Source organism: Oryx dammah, unplaced genomic scaffold, assembly GCF_014754425.2.
Source record: "Oryx dammah isolate SB20612 unplaced genomic scaffold, SCBI_Odam_1.1 HiC_scaffold_2, whole genome shotgun sequence".
Classification (NCBI taxonomy): domain Eukaryota; kingdom Metazoa; phylum Chordata; class Mammalia; order Artiodactyla; family Bovidae; genus Oryx; species Oryx dammah.
This window is the reverse complement of record NW_024070186.1, coordinates 87,515,436-87,539,295: the sequence shown is the minus strand read 5'-3', so window position 1 is coordinate 87,539,295 and position 23,860 is coordinate 87,515,436. Positions and strand designations below refer to the sequence as shown.

Below are 23,860 nucleotides of genomic sequence, written 5' to 3'. Positions count from 1 at the left end.
GCCTGTCCTGGGTGGCCCCACACAGCGTAGCTTAGTTTCATTGAGTTAGACAAGGCTGTGGTCTGTGCAATCAGATTGGCTAGTTTTCTGTGATTATGGTTTCAGTGTGTCTGCCCTCTGATGCCCTCTCGCAACATCTGCCGTCTTATTTGGGTTTCTCTTACATTGGGGTATCTCTTCACGGCTGCTCCAGCAAAGCACAGCCCTGCTCCTTACCTTGGACGAGGGGTATCTCCTCAGGGCCGCCCCTCGTGACCTTGAATGTGGAGTAGCTCCTCTTGGCCCTCCTGTGCCTGCACAGCCACCGCTCCTTGGGCGTGGTGTTGCTCCTCTCATCTACTGATATAGCATCCCCAGTCTACCCTCAAGAAAGTCATTTCAGGGTAGGGTCTTACTTTCAAAACCTTCCACTCATTCCAAACTTCCTCGCATTCCAGACCTTCAAAAACTTCCACTCATTCCAGTATGTATCCCTGTGTACTTGGGGCTACATACTGGGTCCCAGAAAAGAGCAATAAGGTCACATCTTTCCCACTCCTTCCCCAAGCTAAGAACAGAGATCATGCCCTGTAGTTTAGAGAAATCTTGCAGAGGCCCAAGAGGACAGTCTTTTCAGAAGTATGGATCCCTCATAGAAATGTCTGATTGGTGTGATGAGGCCCTGGGCCTGGAGAGAAGACAGACATTTATACTGGAGACCAGTACCGTGTATGGCTCCAGATGTACCTGTGTCCAGTAGAGAAACGCCTCCATTTACAGCTTTCAACTGTGATTTAGGCCTTTGAGCCTGTCAAGGAAGCAGGAGAAGAAAACAAGCTGGTGGGAAGGAACAAGCCAGAGAAGAGAATGGGAACTTGGCGGGAGGACGTCAGCTGTGCTCAAAAGTAGCTTCGGATTCTGGCTCGGGTTCCTCTGCCTGGGCCTTTCCCAGTGGTCCTCAATGGCCCAGTGCACATTAGAGGACAGCCGCCTGATATCTGGTCACTCCCTGCTAAAGAGGGCACAGGGTACCTAAAGATAGTTGCCATTCGTCGCACACTTACTATTGCTACCAGTTATGCTTTAATGCCTCATTGTCTCACTTGATCCATCAACAGTCCTCATAGATGAAATAGGGATTTTTACTGTTGTTGAATTTAAATGACTTGTTCCAAGCCCCAAGCCTGTGTGTGGCAGAACCAGCATTCAAGTCTAGGTTTGGCTGGCTCCTCATAGCAGGCTCTCAGGCATAGTTTGTAAGTTGGATAGTTGCCAGGAGGAATAGGATTCAAGAAGGGATCGTGAATGTCAAGGTCAAATTTTGCCTACTTGCTACTTTTCCCCAACTAAAAGCTGACAAAGGAAAAGCAATTTGCAAAACACATGTGAGGCTCCTTGCTGCTACTGCTGCTGCTGCTGCTGCTGCTAAGTCGCTTCAGTCATGTCTGACTCCTAGCGACCCCATGGACTGCAGCCTACCAGGCTCCTCCATCCATGGGATTTTCCAGGCAAGAGTACTGGAGTCGGGTGCCATCGCCTTCTCTGGAGGCTCCTTGAAGCCATCAGATTCCAGTTATTCAGATAGTTGCAAGATCTCTCTCTGTCTCCTTCCTTTCTCTATTTTGCAATCTAACCTCTCTTAAAGGGATGCCAGACTTTTCTTATGAGCAATTTCAATGGACAGAGTCTGCTGGGCTACAGTCCATAACATTGCAGAGTTGGACACAACTGAAGCAACTTAGCAGGCATTCACAATGTGTCTTAAGAGTATACAGATTTTTTTCCCTGAAGGATGCATCTCTCTCTTACCTATCCATCTATTTCTATCTCTTTCTGTCTATCTCTTCCATATCTATTTATCTATCTTTTTAATGTAAGTTCTGAACATTGTACTAACTTTGGACTCTAACTAAAATGCACATGTCTTGCAACACTGATCTTCATTTATAATAGGGAATAGGAGAAATATTAGCAATCTTACAGATTTATGTATGTGCTATTTTTTTTGTTTTCTTTGCAAACATATTTCCTTTGCCTTTTCCTCCCTTTTTTCAGGATGGACGATGGCCGACTCTTAGACTACCTTATGAATCATGATGAGCTGATGGAAGAAAAAGTAGCTTTCTACATTCGAGACATCATGGAAGCCCTGCAGTACCTTCATAACTGCAGAGTTGCACATTTGGACATAAAGGTAATAAGAAATAGCAACCCTAGCAGAGGAATGGTTAAGTTCAACCTGCCAGTCATTGCCCCCTTGAGGAATATAAATTCTCATTTTATTTTCTTGCATTCGAATCCCTATGAATATTAAACTCAAAATGGGTTGTCACACAATTTGTGTGTTATTATTGAATTAATGAGAACATATCAGAGTCACATAATATCTGGGCTAAGAGAAGGTAGGTAGGCTTTAACCACTTTGTCTAATTTTATAGAAGGAATCACTAAATGTTCCTGTCTCTTTCTAAAAGAAGCCCCTGTTCCCCCCAAATAAATAATTCACTCTTTCAGTGCAGAAGGGCTAGTTAAAAAGACAGGATTTTCAGTGTCAACCAACTTCTCTGGAGTACCATCCAGCCTCAGAGTTTAGTTCAGTTTGAAGCATAGGGAACATCCCCCACACTATAGGCTTTATCAAAGAATAGCAGAACCATGTTGGAGAGGCTGGGGTCCTCCAGGTAGTCAAAACAGAGCTGAACTTGCCTTCTTTCCTCCCCACCTCCTTGGATCTCCGCAGCCTGAAAACCTGCTCATTGACCTACGGATTCCAGTGCCTCGAGTGAAGCTCATTGACTTGGAGGATGCTGTCCAGATCTCAGGTCACTTCCACATCCACCACCTGCTGGGGAACCCCGAGTTTGCTGCCCCAGAAGTGATCCAGGGCATCCCTGTATCCCTGGGCACCGACATCTGGAGCATCGGGGTTTTGACATACGTCATGCTGAGTGGGGTCTCCCCCTTCTTGGATGAGAGCAAGGAGGAGACATGTATCAATGTGTGCAGGGTGGACTTCAGCTTCCCCCATGAGTACTTCTGCGGTGTGAGCAATGCTGCCAGAGATTTCATCAATGTGATCCTACAGGAAGACTTTCGGAGGCGGCCCACGGCAGCCACCTGCCTGCAGCATCCGTGGCTGCAGCCCCACAATGGCAGCTACTCCAAGATCCCCCTGGACACCTCCCGCTTGGCATGCTTCATCGAACGCCGCAAGCATCAGAATGATGTGCGCCCCATTCCCAACGTCAAGAGCTACATTGTCAATCGGCTAAACCAAGGCACGTAGCCATCTCCCAGCCCTCGTGGTTTCACATGGAAGTGCAGTGTGAACCAAAGCAAGACTGAATGTGTCTGTAAATAATTCTGTCCATCATTCACTCCATGTGGTTCTCTGGATTGAGAGATGCACCTCTTAAACCTCCTCATTGGTTTGTCAAGGTCTGAGCAGCAGTGAAATCATCCTAAATCCAGGGACTTTCCAGAAGGTCGTTCAGAAGAGATACAGATGTACAGAGTCACGAAAAGTATTCAGAAGAGAGGCAGAGATAACAAGAATAGCAGCTGTTATGAAATTTTAACTGTGTTCCAAAATGAGTGGTTAACTTGGCAAAACATAAGATCACTGAAGAAAGTATAAAGGTTCTTGCCTTTGCTGAAATTTTAAGCAAGAAGTTCTATTTAACAGAGATGTCATGTATATCAACTGTACTGGTTTAGATTACTTACATATAGTTTCTTAATAGGATACATGTACACATACAGTAAAAATATATCGCATTCAACTTTCAGAGTTTTATAATCTAGAGATATATATGAAATCAATCTTAAGTAACTGAGTGCTCCAGTTAAGACAGTAATTTATGTACCGAAGCATTACATTGTTTTGACTAAGCACAATTAGATGACAGGTGTGGTGTTTTTTTTTAGAACATTTTATAAATCTTGTACAGAACTCTTTTACCAGAACCTGTGCATTAAGAGAAAGCAATGTTACCCTTTTGCAATCTGTGAGTGAGAAGATTTTTCTCTCGGTCACAGGTATTTGACTAACCTAGGTTCTGTTTATGAAATGCTATCCCCAGATTCACTGGCAGCTCAGAGTTCATCTGGCAGGAAAGCCTGCCAGGGAATAAGTCCAAATACAGCATGAGTTGTGGGGCTATTTTTTATGTCTACACTTGATTTGAAATAGCTAATGAATAAAACAGGTTCATGCAAAAGTGCAAATAGAAACCTTTCCTGCAGTTCCTGTGAACAACGTAACAACACTTTCTGATATCTTCTGCAGCTGTAGAATCCAGTCCTCAGAAAGTTAGCCTGCTTTATTTCTAACCCCTTATAGAAATGAAGGGGTGCTTACCAAAAGGAAGCAGCCATATAGGCCTTTCAAAGGCCTGGTCCCAAGTCCTTTTTGAAGCCATGGAATAAAATCTGATACGTCATCCTAACAGAGCATTGAGTTTTAACTGCAATTGCAATATCTATCACTGCTCAGCCACCAATATTTCCCTGGACTAAAAGGACTACTTGTGTTTTGAGGCCGATGCTGCTTTCTGGTATATATTCTCCATACAAGATGGTTATGAACTGCCTTTTTTTCCACTGGTGGAAAAAAATTAAACCTGGGCATTTCATGGTCTCTTTCTTTCTTTTTCCTCGGTTTTTGGGAGATTTGTTTTTGTGTTTTGTACATGAGCCATCCTTTGTTTCCTAGAATGTGTTTTTTAAATTACTCTTATGCAAATGCTATTTTAAAAAATATAACTTAAGTGTTTGCTCAAATCAGGTTTAATGGCATTGCTTCTCTCTTATCAAAAGCCTGAGAAAATTAAAATCATGCAGCACAGAAGTGCAAGCAGAGAGTTTATGAAGGATAAATAGAACTATAAACCTATCTTAATGAAGAAGAATGATGAAAACTAAGCCTGAACTTTAATATATAAAATACTTATTCCTGCAGTGGAAATGTAGAATTAAAAATATTCATCATTCTTTTCCATTGACTTCAAAGTCAACTTCTTCATCCGTGTTCCACTTCATCCCATCTAAGATTATAGACTAATAAATTAGTAGAAAGTACAAGCAATAAGACTAGATAGCACTTATGTATTTTCAGGATTAACCAAATAAGTGGAAACTGATTCTGACTGTATTTGTTTCCTAGTTTTCGAATGGCCCTGGGCCACCAAGGCTACTTTCTCAGAGCTCTCTAACCCTTCATATTCTTCATTTAAACCCATAGTTCTATACCAATACTATATGATACAATATTTTGAAATTTAAAACAAGTTTACTAAAAACTCTTTTAGTAAACACGTCTTTGTTATAAGATACAACATAAAAGAAGAAAGCCTGGTCCCTCGGGCTCATCATGGGATAAATACAGGCACTGAGGATTACGAATATCTGCACAGTATGGCTTGGCAAGTTATGTTCCGTCCACTGTGGACGATAACTAAAAAGCCCCCTGCTGAATCTTTATGAGTTTTTATGACCATGTAGGAGACAAGCTGAGTTTTTGCTTGAGAAGGATAATGGTGTCCAGACTGCATAGGAGAGCATTAATGAAATTGTGCTGTTGGGAGGGCAAGAATGTTAGAGCCAAAGCATTTATAACAGCTTTCACATCAGAGTTGGAATGGTCCAGATGGAAGGCAAGTATGATTTTGTTAACTGGAGCCAAAGTACAATCATTAGAATAGAACGAATTTAATAGAGGCCCCAAGAGAAAGGGTATATATTTTATATGGTTTGATAACTGAAGAAAGCTAACAGGGAGACATCCTATCTTCAAAGCTCCTGGTCCTTCCCAATGAGAATAAGTTGATTGTGTTCCTGGTTCAGGAATTCTCTTTAGCAAGTTGGAAATAACTAGGAATCCCAGAAGATGTGGCTGGGAAATAAACTCTAGTTGCTCTGTGGGCAACTGTGGTGAGGGATGAAGGATTAGGAACCACTTTCTTGTACCTATTTTGGCAGAGAGATTTATTACTTTGTGGTAGAGAAGAGGGGAGAGATGAGAAAATAGTCCCCTCTAATTATGGTAATTTTTGCAATCAAAACTTAACTAGGAATCAGTAAGAATGAACTTCCAGTTGAAATGGGAAAAATAAATATTGGTTAAAGTCACAAGTTTCTTGCTTGGCTTATATCCATTGTATAGGGTTTTGGGTTTTTTTGTTTTATAAGGATGGGATGCAGAAAGAAGGAAAAGATCAGGGACAACCCACAACAATTTTTTAAAGGTATACATAGTAATTTACTACACCTTTTACATTGGTTTCAAATTAAACAGATTTATATCCACTTACAGCTGAATGTGAGAAAATTTTTAAGAAAAAAAATTGTAACGTTGGAGGTGTCCTTCAGGTCTCTCACAGCCATAAACACTCTTAAGGGGAACAGAGGAAGCAGAGGAAAAGCTGGCTGCACCGCTTTGTGGTTCACAAGTCTTTATAAATAGTAGTGCCTTTCAGAGGGGAGGATGGGAGATAAAGAAGTTCATTGTATTTAGATTGACTGATATTGCAGCATTTTTTCTTTAAAGTATCTTTTAAATGAAACCATCTGAACATAGGGTGAGCCCAGGAATTCTTGAGTTTCAATCTCAGCTGTTCCTGATTCGTCCTTTCTTACAGAAAGTCTTTGTTTTTTTCTGCCCCAAATATCCCCATTATGAAAATGGGAGTTGGGGGAAGGAGGGAGGAATTAATCTCATAGGAATGTGGGGAAAATACCTTAGTTGGGATGTCTAGAAAATATTTTGATTTTTTAAAAAGTGCTACACACTGCCAGTGCTAAGAATTTTATTGATGGTAACTTTGAACATTCCAAGATTTCAATATTCATGTCTTTAGATACCATTTACAAACTTATGAGATTAAATTCTGTAAATTGATTTTAATTGGAAGTACTAGGTGCTCTTTGTCTGAATGTTATTTGATCTTAGCCTGTAATTTCAATCATTTAAAAGCTTATTTACAGAAAAAGGTTAGGAGAGCTGATGAAGTGTTTGTCAATAAACTGTTTTCTCTAGTATGTCTTATGGCAGAAGCACAGAGTAAGATGCCCTCCAAAGCAACCACGACTCTCTTCTCAAGCTTTATGCGCTAGAAAAATTGACAGAGAAAAGCCCAAACAGCCACTTTCCTCACTGGGAGGGCAGAGATGAGAATAAAATATTTTCTGATATCACAACTCATTTCTTTAGAATCTCACAGGTTTCTATAGTAAGAGGCAAATTAAATGCACAGGTGTAGAAATGAACTGTTAGTTTTTGGAGGGAAAACTTTGATCTTTTTCTCTTTTTTAAGATAATTAGATGTCCTGGAAGTAGCATATTTGCTTTTCCACAGTCCCCATGATGTAGTGCTGGTGAGTCAGTTGTTACTTTTTTCTTGCTTTGTGGAGGAGCATGGACATTTAGATTGGTGAGACTACGGAGGGGCAAATATGTTATAAACTAGATGCTGGTTATTTCTGTACCTTAAGTAAAACTTTGTCCCATAAATTTGATAGAGGAGGAAATATTTCAAACATAAGGGTCTTCATAGTAGGGAAAAAGTGCAGACTCACCACATCCTTGTTCAGTTTTGAGAAATGTAGGGCTTATTTATTTCCCTCCTGTGTAGCATCTCTGTGGAGTCTGGGTTAGGCAACCACAGTACGTGAGCTTTCAGTGGGTTTATTAGCATTACAGTTTTCTTAACTATTTAAAATCTAGGGATCATTTGAAAATGAATAACTACACTCAAGGTGGGGTTAGAAGAGATAAGATTTACCCATTCTCTACTAAGAAAAGGGGAACTACTATGCTAATATACATTTTCTAAAAACTAAAAGGTTCTTTGTTTCATTAATTCTAGAGGGTTAAAAACAGCTGAAATTTGTCCATAGCATTAGATATCTTTAATAGAGAATATTATTCATGTGAGAAATATATACAAAAATAGTAGAACACAGGCCATATTTTCTATGAAAGACATTTCTTCCTCATTTTCAATGCATGTAGAAGTTAGAGGAGAGGAAAAAACAAGTACTCTAAGACAAATTTTCATCTTTAAGGAACATTTATGAAAAGATTGAAATTAATACTCATGGGCTATTAAATAGGCTTGTTAGCCTATTTGCTGGGAGATTCTAAATTGTGGTCAGATTCTGTTTTTATTCAGATGAACAAGATTAACTGCTTATTCAGCTAACTGTTATTTTGGATAGTGAGGATGGCTGAAGAAATGGAAAAGAATGCAAATGAATTTACTAGCTGAGGAATAGCTAGTGTAAGAGTTACATCAATGCCCGACTTCCATCAAGAAATGAAGCCACATCTTGGAGTATTATGGGGACTCTTACTATGATCTCAAAGACTGTGGTTATGAATTTGAAGGTAACAAAACACATCTTCTCTTACTAACTTAAGCCATATATGTCATCTCTATGATTGATTTTTTTTGACCCCGGTGCTTTTACTTCTGTTTCTGCCAGACTTTGGCCTACTCTATGGGGAAGGTGAGTAAGTAAAAATAGTAGTTAGGACAAATGTGAAGACTGTGAAAAAACTAAATGTGTTCTTCAGAACGAGATCCTAGTCAGAGAACAGTAGTGATCAGAGTGCAAACTGTTGGAAAATATGGATATATGTACATCTGTACATGTATATAGTGTATAATATGTATGTATATGTTATTGCTCATATGCAGAAATCTATCCATTTGAAGACAGCCCAGGTGGATCAGTTTTCTAGTAGAAAACCATTTAGGGCCATTCAAAACCATTAGGGCTGATGGGTAGAGTTAGAGTCTACTCACTAGGGATTTATTTGCTATCTTTTGAAGCTACAAAACCAGACGAACAAAGCTTGAAACATAATGGGACCATCATTGAGGTTACTGTTTGCCTGGAGTCAGAAGAATGTTTATATTTGAATATGTAACAGTTGGTTTGCAAATCTTATTGGCACCTCTTGGTTTTGAGTGATTCCTCCCCACCAAGTCTTTTGAGAGTCTGGGGGTGGGCTTCTCTGGCCATTCAGATAAAGGGCCTTATCCATAAGTGGACAGGTTTCCCCATAGGGACCATTACACATATACATATAAGTACATACTTCCATCAGGCTTGTAACAATTGATTTAAAAATCACTCCACAGTATTGATAAATAGCTCTATATTTTCAAGGTGCAGAAGAATTCCACAGCCTTAATTATTTCAGTGTCTTGCTGGTCTGCCTTAAGTGTATCTTCTGGGTTTTTGGTTGTCTCATTATTTTTAAAGTTTTCTGCAGTTGTTCATTTTGTATGCACACAATGTCGTTTTGTAAAGGTAGGTTGTAAATATTTTATTTGTAAGTCAAAATCACTCATGTGTAATGTTGTAAAGTGATGACTTGCTGTCTTGTTATTATCATTACAGTAAATGTTCTAAGTTATGGATGAAGCTTCAAAATGTACATCTCAAGTTATGCATTCCTATAAATATACTATATTAAAGATTATTTCTGGTGGTCTTTTGTTTTCTTTCAAATTAAAATGTCCGGTAAAAGAAAAGAATAATTTTTGTTTGTTCTTCCTCCAAATATATGAAAGCCTTTGACAAGATGAAAATATTGCGGTTTTATTAAAACACATTTTGCCCAGCATTTTGGAAAGAAAAGAACAATTTTATAGCCTGAAGAAATACTCTAAGGCATTTCTCTATCTAAAAATGCCAAATAAGCCTCAGTGTGTGTTGTTAACTTCATTCTGGTGTTTCATTTGGCAACTTTGTTAGAAAATTGTTAGGCCATATGGGATGGATCTCACAAGTTTACACAATATAGTGTGGACTCCAGGAGTCTGGATTAGACTGTGCAGACGTAATGAGGCTTTGAAAGAGTCTGTGTGTGCCACCCAAATGCAAATGAAACTAATTGATAGTATATTGTCAATTAACTAGAGTGTGTTAATACTGTAAAGGAAAAATCTCATTTAAAGTGGAGGGAGGAAGCCCTGACGGAGGAGCTCTGTCGCACACACCAGCACATACCACCCTGTGCACCTTATTTTACATCCCTGGGTAGGAAGAGGTTTACTTAACTTCCTTAGCATGAGGATGGAAGGTTTTTTCCCTTGCTCACCAACAATGCAGCCAATGAAAAGCAACCAAGAAACTGTCAGCCCATAGAAACTGTCACCACCCTGAACTCTTGATTTATTCCAAAGAACTTTCCTTCAAAGCAAACCCTCCCAATTTCCAGGGCATCTTCATAAAGTAGCATTCCTCTCTTCTCCAGGATTGCTTATGGTTTGCCACAGTTTCCATGCTGATAATGCAATTCCTCTGCCATTCCCAAGTAAAACTCATTTTGCTGGTATAGTAACTGGCCATTTTATTCTTTAGGTTGATAAGTATTAGGGATTGAAGTATTATGATTAGTTTATTTGGCAAACAAGAATAAAAATGTCTTAAAGTTTGGTTTCTATTTCATCAAGATTTTATTGCATTTATTTGAAACGAGAACTGTCAAAAGCATGGGCTCCACGCTGGCTGGTCATCTTGTCTTCACAGAAAACACAGACATACATAAAGAAAATAAAACAAATAACAATCAATTTCAGTTCAGTTCAGTCGCTCAGTCGTCTCCGACTCTTTGCAACCCCATGGACTGCAGCATGCCAGGCCTCCCTGTCCATCACCAACTCCCAGAGCTTACTCAAACTTATGTCCATCAAGTCTGTGATGCCATCCAACCATCTCATCCTCTGTCATCCCCTTCTCCTCCCGCCTTCAATCCTTCCCAGCATCAGCAGCTTTTCCAATAAGTCAGTTCTTCAAATGAGTCAATCAATTTGATGAGTAACAATTATGAGCCTTATGGTTTTAACGGTATCTTTAAAGTATTGCCATCTACTCATAATGGGAATTTCCTCTAAGGAACTGATTTGTGAATACAAAATATGCTTAGATTTTCAGACTGGCTGGCATGATATTCCTCCTGGATAACCCTGATACCAAAGTATAAATTCAACTTCCTCGTTACTTGGGACCCGGAGCCGCGCGCAGCCAGCTACGCCGCCCAGCCGCCGGAAAAAAGGGCCGGAAGAGGCGGGACTTCTCAGGTGGCGTCATCGGGCGCCGCGGCACGCGAGGTTTGGAGTTTGGAGTGAACTGGGAGAGCGGGACGATGGCGGCGGCTGATGCCCCTTTGGGGTCTTTGGTAACGGGTCTGTACGACGTGCAGGCTTTTAAGTTTGGGAACTTCGTGCTGAAGAGTGGGCTCTCTTCCCCCGTGTACATCGATCTGCGGGGCATCGTGTCTCGACCGCGTATTCTGAGTCAGGTACCTACCGGGGAAAGGAAAGGAGAGGGTTTCGTGGCGTGAATGGGGACCAGGAGGAGTGGGGTGACAGAAGTTGGGCTCTGGGTGAGATCAAAAGAGCCAAGCAGGAGGGCCGACCCTGCTTCGGCTTGGGGGAGTTGGTTTGCGAAACCCAGAGACCAGGAACTGTTAGGCTCTTTAGGATCTAGAGGGCAGCCGGCTCGTAGACTCGCTTGGCTTTGACACGTGCTTTGCAGCCGAGTCAAGGAACCCAGTTTGGGGCCTTGGCTCTCACAGAAGTAGTTGGAGGAGTTCTGCGTATTCAACTTCGTGAAAATGGGACGGGGAGGAAAAGGTGGATGAGGGAAGAATTTAGTAGCTGCTTAAATACTTGGAAAGGCTCTTGCTAGGAAAAGGGGATTCGATTTTGGACTTTGTGGCCAGGAGCAAGAACTAACGCCAGAGGGTGGACATTTCATGGAGGCAGTTCTTTGGTGAATAAAAGGGAAAAGCTGTGTAGAAGTTAAGAGATTTCTAGCACAATGCTTCTCAAACTCTGAGTATATTCCAGTATCACCTGGAATTTTGTTTAAATGGGTGATCTGATTGACTGATTGAGTACATCTGAGGCAAGATGGGAGATTGCGCTTTTCCTCACAAGCTGCCTACCAAAGCTGCAGATCACAGTGTAAGTAGAAGGGTCTAAATGTGCTGTTTAAATTCCTTGCCGCTTGCGAGTGTCACCATTATGGGTGGTGGTGGTGGTGGTGGTTTTTTGGTTGCGCTAGGTCTTCGTTGCTGCCCATGGTCTTTCTCTACTTGTGGTCACCGAGGACTACTCTTCTGTGCCTGGGCTTCTCGCTGCTGTGGATTCTCTTGTGGAGCTCAGGCTCTAAGCACTCTGACCTCAGTAGTTGTGGCATATGGGCTTAGTTGCTCTGGGGCATGTATGATCTTCCCGGACCGGGCGTTGAACTCCTGTCCCGTGCATTGGCAGGCGGATTCTTAACCACTGGGCCACCAGGGAAGTCCCAGGAATTTTTAAATTTGGTCACATGTGACTAGTGGCTACCTTATTGAACAGTGAAGATGTAGAACCTTGGCATGGTCACAGAAGTTCTGTCTGGAAGACATGTGTAAAGTTTTCTCCACCACTAAGGGCTTATGTTCACCCCTTGTGAACCCGACTCTGTGAGGTTATTACAAAAAGGACTGGAGCACTAGTTGAAGTGGGTTAGAATGTTCTTGCCATCCAGAATCTTGCTATGGTGCATCTCATCAGTGCTGAGAAAGTGAATGATTAGGGATCTTATTTTGAAAAATTGGTTTATTTTTGGAGTCATCAGTTTACAGATGACTAAAAATTATTTTTTGATACTAGATGTTGAGGTTTGTGTGTATATGTGTGTTATTTTGGGTAGTAAACACAGAAGGAGCTCAAAACACTGAGTTCTGGCTAAAACAGAACTCTTTCATGTCTGCTTATGTATGTAAATAGGATTTCTTATTATTTGCACCCCTAAGACGCAATAGAACTTACACTGAACTCTGACTTCCTAGTAGTAATAGTCAGTTATACTAGATACATAAGTTAACTGCCAGGGTCAGGTACTACTATTTCTGTCACTAAGCAATGCATTTTCAAAATCATGTTTTATGCTTCTATCAAATTTGCAGATTATGTTTTAATTCATTTTATGATCATAACAATTAAAATAATAACAAGTTTTAACATTTAGAGACTTATGGTCATGGGAAATTTTTAAAATTTAAACAATTTAAAATTTCAGTTTACATACATTTTTGTTTTGGAGAAGTATCATAGAATGATCAGTAGAAGTTTTTCAAGCATAAATGTATATTGCATTGGAAAAATTCTCTGGAGATAATGAAATGAGAATATAAGTTCAAGAAAGTGTAAATTTTTCCAGGTTTCATAGTTAAGCATTTTCATGTTGTAGTATGTTTTGTTTCTGGCTCCCTGAAGTCTTCGTAGTGGTATCCAGGATCTTTAGTTGCCTTATGTGGGATCTAGTCCCACCCCCATCCCACTTCCCCCACATTGGGAATGCAGAGTCTTAGCCACTGGACCAATAGGGAAAGGGAAGTCTCTCTCTTTTTTTTTTAAAGCAGATGTTGCTTATCAAATCAATATGGCATTTGGATCTTATTGTGTTCACTTAAAAGAATGATGTAACAGATCTAGGATAATATGTTAATTTTTTCAGTACTCCAGAAGTTACATTTTTTGCCACTTAAAAATATTCGTAAATTTTTCAAATCTTTAGAAATACATGAACAAAAAAATTTGAACACCTCTGATATAGGTCACTTAGTAATTCTTCACTTTTCTTAAAATAAGATGGTGTTGGGTGGGAGTATGCATTGTAGTGTTACAATGTGATGATTTATGTGGGAAAAGATAGTATCAACTAGTGGCTCTGTATTTATGAGAACTTTCAAAAACACTTTGGTGTATAGTCTTTTGTTGATTTTTTTTAAATTGAGATGTAATTGACAGATAACATTACATTTGTTTCAGGTGTACGTAATGACTGTATATGTTGCATAATCGTTGCCACACTAAGTGTAGTTAACATAATTGCAATTTTTTCTTGTGCTGGGAACTTTACAGATCTCTCAGCAGCCTCCAAATATGCAAAACAGTACTATGAACTCTGGTCACTATGCTGCGTATTATAATACATTTCCATGACTTATTTATTTTATAATTGGAAGTTTGTACCTTTTGAATTCCTTCACCCATTTTGCCTCTCCCCTACTCTGCCTCTGGCAGCCACCAATCAGTTCTTTATATCTACGGTTTATCTTTGTGTTTATAAGACTCCACATATAAATAAGATCATGAGGTATTTGCCTTTCTTCATCTAACTATTTTGCTTAGCATAATGCCCTTAAGTGTTGAGCCAGTGGCAATGTATTACCTTTGTCGTGGCTGAATAATATTCCACTGTGTGTGTGTGTGTGTGTGTGTGTACCTACCACATTCTCTTTATCCATTTGTTCATTGATGGTTGTTTTGCAGTTTAGGTTGTTTCCACATCTTGTCTGTTGTAAATAATGCTCCAGTGAACGTGGGGGTGCAGATATCTTTTTAAGGTGGTGTTTTCATTTTCCTTAAGGTGGTGTTTTCATTTCCCTTAAGGTGGTGTTTTCATTTCCCTTAGGTAAATATCCAGAAGTGGACTTGCTGGATGACATGGGAGTTCTGTTTTTAACTTTTTGAGGAACTTCCATGTTACTTTCCACAGTGGCTGCACCAATTATCATTCCCACCATAAATGCAGAAGGGTTCCATTTCCTTTGCATCCTCACTGAAACTTATTATTTCTTGTTCTTTTGGTAATAGCCATTTGATATCTCAGTGTGGTTTTGATTTGCATTTCCCTGATTATAAGTGATTTTGAGCATCTTTTCATATGCTTCTGGGCTATTTGTATGTCTTGTTTGGAAAAAAATGTCTGTTCAGATCCTCTGCTCATTTTTTTGATCAGATCGTTTTTTGTTATTGAGCTCTGTGAATTCTTTATGTATTTTAGATACTAATCCCTTTTCAGAAATATAATTTTCAAATATCCTCTGCAATTCAGAAGGGTACTTTTCTGGGGGGAGGGGTGTTGAAGATGGCCCCCTTTGTTCTGCGGGAGCTCTTTAGTTTGATACAGTCCCATTTGTTTATTTTTACTTTTGCTGTCTTTGCCTTTGAAGTGAGATCCAAAGAAATGTCACCAAGAGTGATGTCAGGGAGCTTACCAGCTGTGTGTTATTCTAAGAGTTTTATGTTTTCAGGTCTTACATTCAAGTTTAATCCATTTTGAGTTAATTTTTATGTATGGTGTATTATAGTGGTCCAGTTTCATTCTTTTGCGTGTGGCTGTCCTGTTTTACCAACAGTGTGTTATTAAAGAGACGGTCCTTTCCCATTGTGCATTCTTGGCTCCTTTCTCATAAGTTAATTGAAATATGTGCTTGGGTTTATTTTTAGGCTTTCTGTTCTGTTCTGTTGACCTGTTTATTTGTTTTTACGCCAATTAGTTTTGACCACGATAGCTTTATTGATATAGTTTGAAATCAGGAGTGTGAAGTCTCCACCTTTATTTTTCTTTCTCAAGGTTGCTTTGACTATTTGGGTGGCAGAAAGTGAAGAGAAATAAAAAGCCTCTTGATGAAAGTGAAAGAGGACTGTCAAAAAGTTGGCTTAAAGCTCAACATTTAGAAAACTTAAGATCATGGCATCTGGTCCCATCACTTCATAGGAAATAGGTGTGGAAACAGTGTCAGACTTTACTTTTTGGGGCTCCAAAATCACTGCAGATGGTGATTGCAGCCATGAAGTTAAAAGACACTTACTCCTTGGAAGGAAGGTTATAACCAACCTAGATAGTATATTCAAAAGCAGAGACATTACTTTGCCAACAAAGGTCTGTCTTGTCAAGGCTATGGTTTTTCCAGTGGTCATGTATGGATGTGAGAGTTGGACTGTGAAGAAAGCTGAGCACGGAAGAATTGATGCTTTTGAACTGTGGTGTTGGAGAAGACTCTTGAGAGTCCCTTGGACTGCAAGGAGATCCAACCAGTCCATCCTAAAGGAGATTAGTCCTGGGTGTTCTTTGGAAGGACTGATGCTGAAGCTGAAACTCCAACACTTTGGTTACCTCATGCCAAAGAGTTGACTCATTGGAAAAGACTCTGATGCTGGGGGGGATTGGGGGCAGGAGGAGAAGGGGGCTACAGAGGATAAGATGGCTGGATGGCATCACCGACTCGATGGACATGAGTTTGAGTGAACTCCGGGAGTTGGTGATGGACAGGGAGGCCTGGCATGCTGCAATTCATGGGGTCGCAAAGAGTCGGACACGACTGAGTGACTGAACTGAATTGATGGTTCCAAGGATTTTAGGATTGTTTGTTCTATTTCTGTGAAAAGTACTATTGGATTTTTGATAAGGATTGCATTGAATCTGCAGATTGATTTGGGTAATGTGGACATTTTTACAGTATTAATTCTTCCAAATATGAACATGGAATATCTTAATTTGTGTCATGTTCAATTTTGTTCATTAGTGTCTTATATTTTTTAGCGTACAGAACTTTCACCTCCTTGGTTAAATTTATTCTTAGGTACTTTGTGTTTTTTTTGAGGCAATTGTATATGGCATTGTCTTCTTAATTTCTCTGATAGTTGGTTGTTAGTCTGTAAAAACACAACAGATTTTTGTATATTGATTTTGTACCTTGCAACTTTTCTGTGTTCGTTTATTCTAACAATTTTTTGTGAAGTCTTCATGGTTTTCTAAATATAAAATCATGTCATCCACTTAGTTTCGAGAAGGAAATGGCAGCCCACTCCAGTGTTCTTGTTCAGAGAATCCCATGGACGGTGGAGCCTGGCAGGCTACAGTCCATGGGATCGCAAGAGTCGGAATTGACTTAGTGACTAAACCACCACCGGCACTTAGTTTCTCCTTCCTTTCCAATATGCATGCCTTTTATTTCTTTTTTCCTGCCTAATTGCTCTGACTAGAGCTTCCAGTACTATGTTGAGTAAAAAGTGGCAAGAATTTGCATCTTTGTCATGTTTCTGATCCTAAGGAAATAGCTTTCAGCTTTTCACCATTGAGTATGACTAGCTGTGGGCCTATCATATGGCCTTTATTATTTCATCTCCACCCATTGTTCAGTCTTTATCCATGGTTGTTGAATTTTATCAAGTGCTTTTTCTGTACCTATTGAGATGACCATATGATTTTTATCTTTCATTTTGTTAATGTGATGTATCTCATTGATTTGTAGTGTTGAATCATCCTTGTATCCCTGAGCTAAATCCCACTTGATCATAGCTTATTATTTTCTTTATGCATTGTTGAGTTTGGTTTGTTAATATTTTGTTGAAGGTTTGTACATCTAAATTCATTATCAATATTGACCTGTACTTTTTCTGTATGTGTCCTTGTCTGGTTTTGGTGTCAGTGTAATGCTGGCCTTGTTAAAGGAGTTTGGAGACATTCTCTCCTCTTTTTAATGTTTTGGAAGAATTGGAGGAGGATAGGAATTAAATCTTTTTTGAGTAGTAAAATACAGCAGTGAAGGCATAGGGTCTTAAACTTTCGTTTGTTGTGAGTTGTCTGTCTGTTTATTATTGATTAATTCTCCTTATTATTTCTCCTATTTATTCATTATTTCCAATTATGGTTCAGTCTTGGAGACTGTGTGTTTCTAGGAACTGACCCATTTCCCAGGGTATTTGTTGATTTATAGTTGCTCATAGTAACCTCTAAGGAGCCTTTTATTTCTTTGGTGTCAGGTGTGTGTTCTCTTTTATTTCTGATTTTATTAATTTGAGTTCTCTTTTTTTCCTGGTACTTTAGCTAAAGTTTTATCAATTTTGGTTATCTTTTTAAAGAACCAGCTATTAGTTCATTTATTTAAATTGTCTTTTTGGTCTCCATTTATTTCCACTGTGATCTTTATTTCCTTCTTTCTGCTACCTTTGGGCTTCATTTGTTCTTCTTTTTCTGCTTTGTTTAGGCATAAAGTTAAGTTGTTTATTTGAAATTTTTCTTATTTCTTGAGATGGGCCTGTATCATTATAAACTTTGCTCTTAAAACTGCTTTTGCTGAATGTTATAGACTTCTGTATGTTTTCTTTTCATTTGATTCAAGAGTTTTTTTTTTTTTAATTGTCCTTTGATTTCTTCATTGACCCACTGGTTGTTCCATAGCATATCGTTTAGTCTTTATATATTTGAGATTTTTCTTGTTTTCTTCATGTAACTGAGTTCCAGTTTCATGCCATTGAGGTCAGAAAGATACTTGATATGATTTCAGTCTTAAATTCCTTGAGAATTGTTTTGTGGTCTAACATATGATCTATCCTTGAGAATCTTTCAGGTACACTTAAAGAATGTGTATTCTGTTGCTTTGGGATGGAATGTTCTCTATTAAGTCCATCTGGTCTAGAGTATTCTTGGTAGGAAGTGTTTTCCTTTGAGCACTTTGAATATATCATGCCACTTGCTTCTGGCTTGCAAAGTTTTTGCTGAGAAATCTGCTGATAGTCTTAATGGGGTAAGGGGGTTGTTCTCTTGCATAACAAGTTGTTTTTCTCTTTCTACTTTTAAGATTCTCCCCTTGTCTTCAACTTTGACATTTTTATTACATTCAGGTTTTTGGGGGTTCATCTTCTTTCAAACACTCCTAATTCTGGATGTCTGTTTCCATCCCCAAGTTACGAAAGCTTTCAGTCATTCTTTTTTTTTTTTTTTAATGTTTTTATTTTATATTGGTAGCATAGTTGATTAACAGTGTTGTTAGTTTCAGGCGTACAGCAAAGTGATTCAGTTATATATGTACACATGTGTCTGTTCTTTTTCAGATTCTTCTCCCATTTAGGTTATTATAGAATATTGAGCAGAGTTGCCTGTGCTATACAGTAGGTTCTTGCTGCTTATCTATTTTAAATATAGCAGTGTGTATATATTCCAGACTCTCAGTTTATCCCTCCCCTCATCTTTCCCTTTGATAATCATGTTTGTTTTGTAGTCTGTGAGTCTATGTTTTGTAAATATGTTCATTTGTATAATTTTGTTTTTAGATTCCGAATGTAAGGTCTATCATATGATTTGTCTTTTTCTGTCTAACTTACTTCCCTTGGTATGATAATCTCCAGGTCCATCCATATTACTGCAAATGGTGTTATTTCATTCTTTTTAATTGCTGATTAATATTCCATTGTATATATGTACCCAATCTTTATCCATTTATCTGTTGATGGACACTTGGTTACTCCCATTTCTTGGATATTGTGAATAACACAGCAGTGAATATTGGGGTGCATGGATCCTTTTGAACCATTGTTTTCTCTGGATCTATGCTCAGGGGTGGGATTGCTGGATAATGTCATAGGTATATATATTTTTAGTTTTTTAAGGAATGTCCATACTGTTTTCTCGGAGAAGGCAATGGCACCCCACTCCAGTACTCTTGCCTGGAAACGACTGACGCACCTTAGCAGCAGCAGCAGCATACTGTTTTCTATAGTGACTGTACCAATGTCCATTCCCACCAAAACCATGGGAGGGTTCCCTTTCTCCAAGCCCTCTCTAGTATTTATTGTTTGTAACCTTTTCGATGATAGCCATTCTATTCTGACTGGTGTGAGGTGATATCTCGTTGTAGTTTTGATTTGCATTTCCCTAATAATTAGTGGTGTTGAGCATCTTTTTATGTACCTCTCGGCCATAAGTGTTTCTTCTTGGGAGAAATGTCTGTTTGGGTCTTCTGCCCATTTTTTGATTGAGTTGTTTCTTTCTTTGATACTGAGTTGCATGAGGTGTTTGTAAATTTTGGAGATTAATTCCTTGCCGGTTTCATGGTTTGCAAATATAGTCTCCCGTTCTGTGGGTTGTCTTGTCATTTTGTTTATTATTTCCTTTGTTGTGCACAAACTTCTGAGTCTAATCAGATCACATTTATTTAATTTTTATTTTATTTCCATTACTTTAGGAAATGGATTGAAAAAGATACTGCTGCCATGTATGTCAAAGAGTGTTGAGCATATGTTTTCCTGTAAGAGTTTTATAGTATCCAGTCTTACGTTTAAGTCTTTAATACATTTTGAGTTTATATTTGTATATGGTATTAAAGAGTGTGCCAATTTCATCACTTTACATATAGCTGTCCAATTTGCCCAGGACCACTTATTGAAGAGACTGTCTTTTCTCCATTACATATATAGTCTTGCCTCCTTTCTCAAAGATTAATTTACCATAAATGCGTGTGTTTATTTCTGGATTTTATGTCCTGTTTCATTGATCTATATTTTTGTGACAGTGTCATACTGCAGTTTTGTAGCATATTGCTTTTTGTATAGTCTAAGGTCAGGGAGCCTGATTTTTCCATCATTGCTTTTTGTACTTGTGGTTACTTTGGCTATTTGTTGTTCGCTTGCTCAGTCATGTCTGAGTCTTTGCAACCCCATGGACTGCAGCATGCCAGGTTTCCCTTGACTAACTCCTGGAGTTTGCTCAGACTCATGTCCATTGAGTCAATAATGCCATCCAGCCATCTTCTCTGTCACCCCTTCTCCTCCTGCCCTCAATCTTTCCCAGTGTCAGAGTTTCCTCCAGTGAGTTGGCTCTTTGCATCAGGTGGCCAGAGTATTGGAGCTTTAGCTTCAACATCAGTCCTTCCAATGAATGTTCAGGGTTGGTTTCCTTTAGGATGGACTGGTTGGATCTCCTTGCAGTCCAAGGGACTCTCAAGAGTCTTTTCCAGCACCACAGTTCAGAAGCATCAATTCTTCAGCACTCAGCCTTCTTTATGGTCCAATTCTCACATCTGTACATGACTACTGGAAAAACCATAGCTTTGACTAGATGGACCTTTGTCAGTAAAGTGATGTCTCTGCATTTTAATACACTGTCTAGGTTTGTCCTAGCTTTTTTTCCAAGGAGCAAGCGTATTTTAATTTCATGACTGCAGTCACTGTCCACAGTAACTGTGGAGCCCAAGAAAATAAAGTCCGTCACTGTTTCCATTGTTTCCCCATCTGTTTGCCGTGAAGTGATGGGACCAGACGCCATGATCTTCGCTTTTTCCACTTAAGAAGGCTTTCTTCTCTCTCCTTGCTGTTCTTTGGAAGTCTGCATTCAGATGGGTGTATCTTCCCTTTTCTCCTTTGCCTTTCACTTATCTTCTTTTCTCAGCTGTTTGTAAGGCCTCCTCAGACAACCATTGTCTTCTTGCATTTCTTTTTCTTGGGAGTGGTTTTGTATTTCCTTGGTGTCCACTGTAACTTCTTTTTCTTTTCTGATTTTATTGATTTGAGCCCTTTCCCCTTTTTCCTGGATGAGTCTGGCTAAAGGTGTATCAATTTTGTTTACCTTTTCAAACAACCCGCTTTTAGTTTCATTGGTCTTTTCTACTGTTGTCTTCATCTCTATTTCATTTATTTCTGCTCTGGTCTTTGTGATTTCTTTCTACTAACTTTGGGTTTTGTTTGTTTTTCTTTCTCTAGTTTGCTTTATGTGTAAAGTTAGGTCATTTAATTGAGATTTTTCTTCTTTCCTGAGGTAAGATGGTATTGCTATAACTTCCCCTCTTAGAACTGCTTTGGCTGCGTCCCATAGCTTTTGAATCTTTTTTTTTTATGTGTATATTTTTAGGCTGCACCAAGTCTTCCTTGCTGTACATGGGCTTTCTCTAGTTTTGGCAAGCGGGGGCTGCTCTCCGAGCTGCACGGGCTCTCTTTGCAGTGGTTTCCCTGTGGAGCACGGGCTCCAGGAGTGCGGCCCACTGGTTTAGTTGCTCCAGTGCGTGTGGGACTTTGCCAGACCAGGGATCAGCCCATGTCCCTTGCACTGGCAGGCGGATTCTTAACCATCAGAACACCAGGAAGTCTGTGTTTTTGTTTATTTATTCTTTGATTTCTTCAGTGAGTTGTTTAGTAACATATTACTTAGCTTCCACATGTTTGTGTTTTTTACAGTTTTTTGTCTTAGTGTGTTTCTAATCTTATAGTGTTGTGATGGGAAAGATGCTTGATATGATTTCAGGTTTCTTTAACTTTATGTGGCTTGCTTTGTGGTCCAGCATGTGATAAATCCTCTAGAATGTTCCGTGTGCACTTGAGAATGTGTATTTTGGATGGGATGTTCTTATAAATATCAATTAAATCAGTCTGGTCCAATGTGTCATTTAAGGCATGTGTTTCCTTATTGATTTTCTGTCTGGACCATCTCTATTGATGTAAATGGGGTGTTAAAGTCCCCCACTATTATTGTGTAACTGTCAATTTCTCCTTTCATGGCTGTTAATATTTGTCTTATATATTGAGGTGCTCTTATGTTGGGTACGTATGTATTTACAGTTATATATATAGTGTGTAATGTGAATGTTCTCAATATTTTTTTCTTTAGATTCATTCATTCATTTCTTCAGTATTGAACAGGTGCCTACTATGTGCTTGGCAATGACTAGCAGTTTTTCTGCTTGGTAGTTTGTGAAAGGCTTGTTTATTGGGTTGGAGATTTTTTTCAATCTAAATGAGAAACATCCACTCACTGGGATGTCTCCTCCCTAGTTTTTTTTTCTTAGTCACATCCAAGAAGGGCAAAGGAAGAGCTCTATAAACAGTAAGCATCTGGGCTCACCCTTTGTGGCACAAGTGGTGAAAATTCCCTGGCAGAGGCCCTGGGCTGAGAGCAAGGAGAAAAGGAGATCCTTGTGTATCCAAGCCTCTGGGTAGGAGAGGACTATGTTAATTAAGACCAGTCAAGACAGGAGGCAGGACGACTTCTAGGGAGCTTGGGACTCCTTGGAATTAGAATCTGTTAGAAGGTCTTGATGTCTAAAAAATGATCATTGGTATTAAAATAAGCATTACAGTTTTTTCCCACTTAAAGTTATATGTCCTTTGGAATTCTTTCAGCTTTTTTAGTATGATGGGCATTCTGAATAATGGGGTGTGGGACTGAGGCAGAATTTTAAAATATCATGTGAGCAAATTCCATGTGTATAGAAAGAGATAAAAGAATCACCTAACTGTTGACAGTCGTTTCACTTTAATGCATGAAGTCCTCCTTAAGAGAGGGATGAGTGACCTACTCTTTTTTTTTTTTTTTTAACTTTATTTGGACCATTTTTTTAAAGTCTCTTGAATTTGTTACAATATTGTTTCTATTTTATGTTTTGGATTTTTTGTGGTGGGATTATTAACTCACCCACCAGGAATTGAACCTGCACCCTTTGCATTGGAAGATGAAGTCTTAGCCACTGGACTGCCAGGGAAGTCCCTACCTACTCTTAATTATCAAAGATGAGACTCGAATGAGCTGATATCCTGGGAAAGGGGACAGAACTATTTTTTAACATACCTGGAGCTCTGGAGAAAAAAAAGCAATACCTGGGCATTTGTATTTTTCAAAAAGTTTCAAGATAATTCTGATATGCATCTGGATTTTGAAAAGTGATTATAGGTTTTTCTATTGTAGGTTTGGTGATATAGAGTTCTCTTTTTTCTGTTGACCAATCGTGATCCAATGGTATTAAGTAATAATTAGATAATCATAATAGTAAAAGATGTTTTATCAGTTTTCATAATTAATAGCCAGGCCAAAAATAGAAGATAATTACACGGGAACATGATTAACTTAACAATATAAAATAATTAGACACAATTTGGGGGGTCACGCAGAGTGATACGGTGAGTGGAAGTACATACAGGCATTTGTTTTCATCAGCGCAGCCAGTCTGTGTCTTTGGTTGGTGCAGTTAATCCATTTACATTTAAGGTAATTAATCGATGTGTATGGATCATATTACCATTTTCTTAATTATCTTGGGTTTATGTTCTGTAAGTCTTTTCCTTCCCTTGTGTTTGCTGCCTAGAGAAGTTCTTTTAACATTTGTTGTAAAGCTGGTTTGGTGGTCCTGAATTCTGTTAACTTTCGCTTGTCTGGAAAGTTTTTGGTTTCTCCATCAAATCTGAATGAGAGACTTGCTGGGTAGAGTGTTCTTGGTTGTAGGTTCTTGCTTTCATCACTTTAAATATACTGTGACATTCCT

The 23,860-nt window shown here is 39.0% G+C and overlaps 2 protein-coding genes and 1 long non-coding RNA gene across 3 annotated transcripts in view; 2 read left to right on the top strand and 1 right to left on the bottom strand.

The window, feature by feature from the left end:
• The window catches only part of LOC120870563 (kalirin-like), a 124,658-nt gene extending 115,189 nt beyond the window's left edge, over nt 1-9,469 (top strand). Inside the window, exons 26-27 of the mRNA XM_040250319.1 lie at nt 2,035-2,173; nt 2,720-9,469. Of these exons, the coding sequence (XP_040106253.1) occupies nt 2,035-2,173; nt 2,720-3,265 (685 nt within the window). The 3' untranslated portion in view covers nt 3,266-9,469. The remainder of the gene's footprint in view (nt 1-2,034; nt 2,174-2,719) is intronic.
• A 960-nt stretch (nt 9,470-10,429) lies between these two features.
• On the bottom strand, nt 10,430-11,051 carry LOC120870581. The gene is made up of 2 exons (XR_005722810.1): nt 10,667-11,051; nt 10,430-10,513 (listed from the first exon to the last, which is right to left on the bottom strand). It is a non-coding gene; the product is annotated as an uncharacterized LOC120870581 (long non-coding RNA).
• The window catches only part of UMPS (uridine monophosphate synthetase), a 47,592-nt gene continuing 34,447 nt past the window's right edge, over nt 10,716-23,860 (top strand). The window contains exon 1 of the mRNA XM_040250339.1: nt 10,716-11,293. Coding sequence (XP_040106273.1) covers nt 11,138-11,293 — 156 coding nt within the window. The 5' untranslated portion in view covers nt 10,716-11,137. The remainder of the gene's footprint in view (nt 11,294-23,860) is intronic.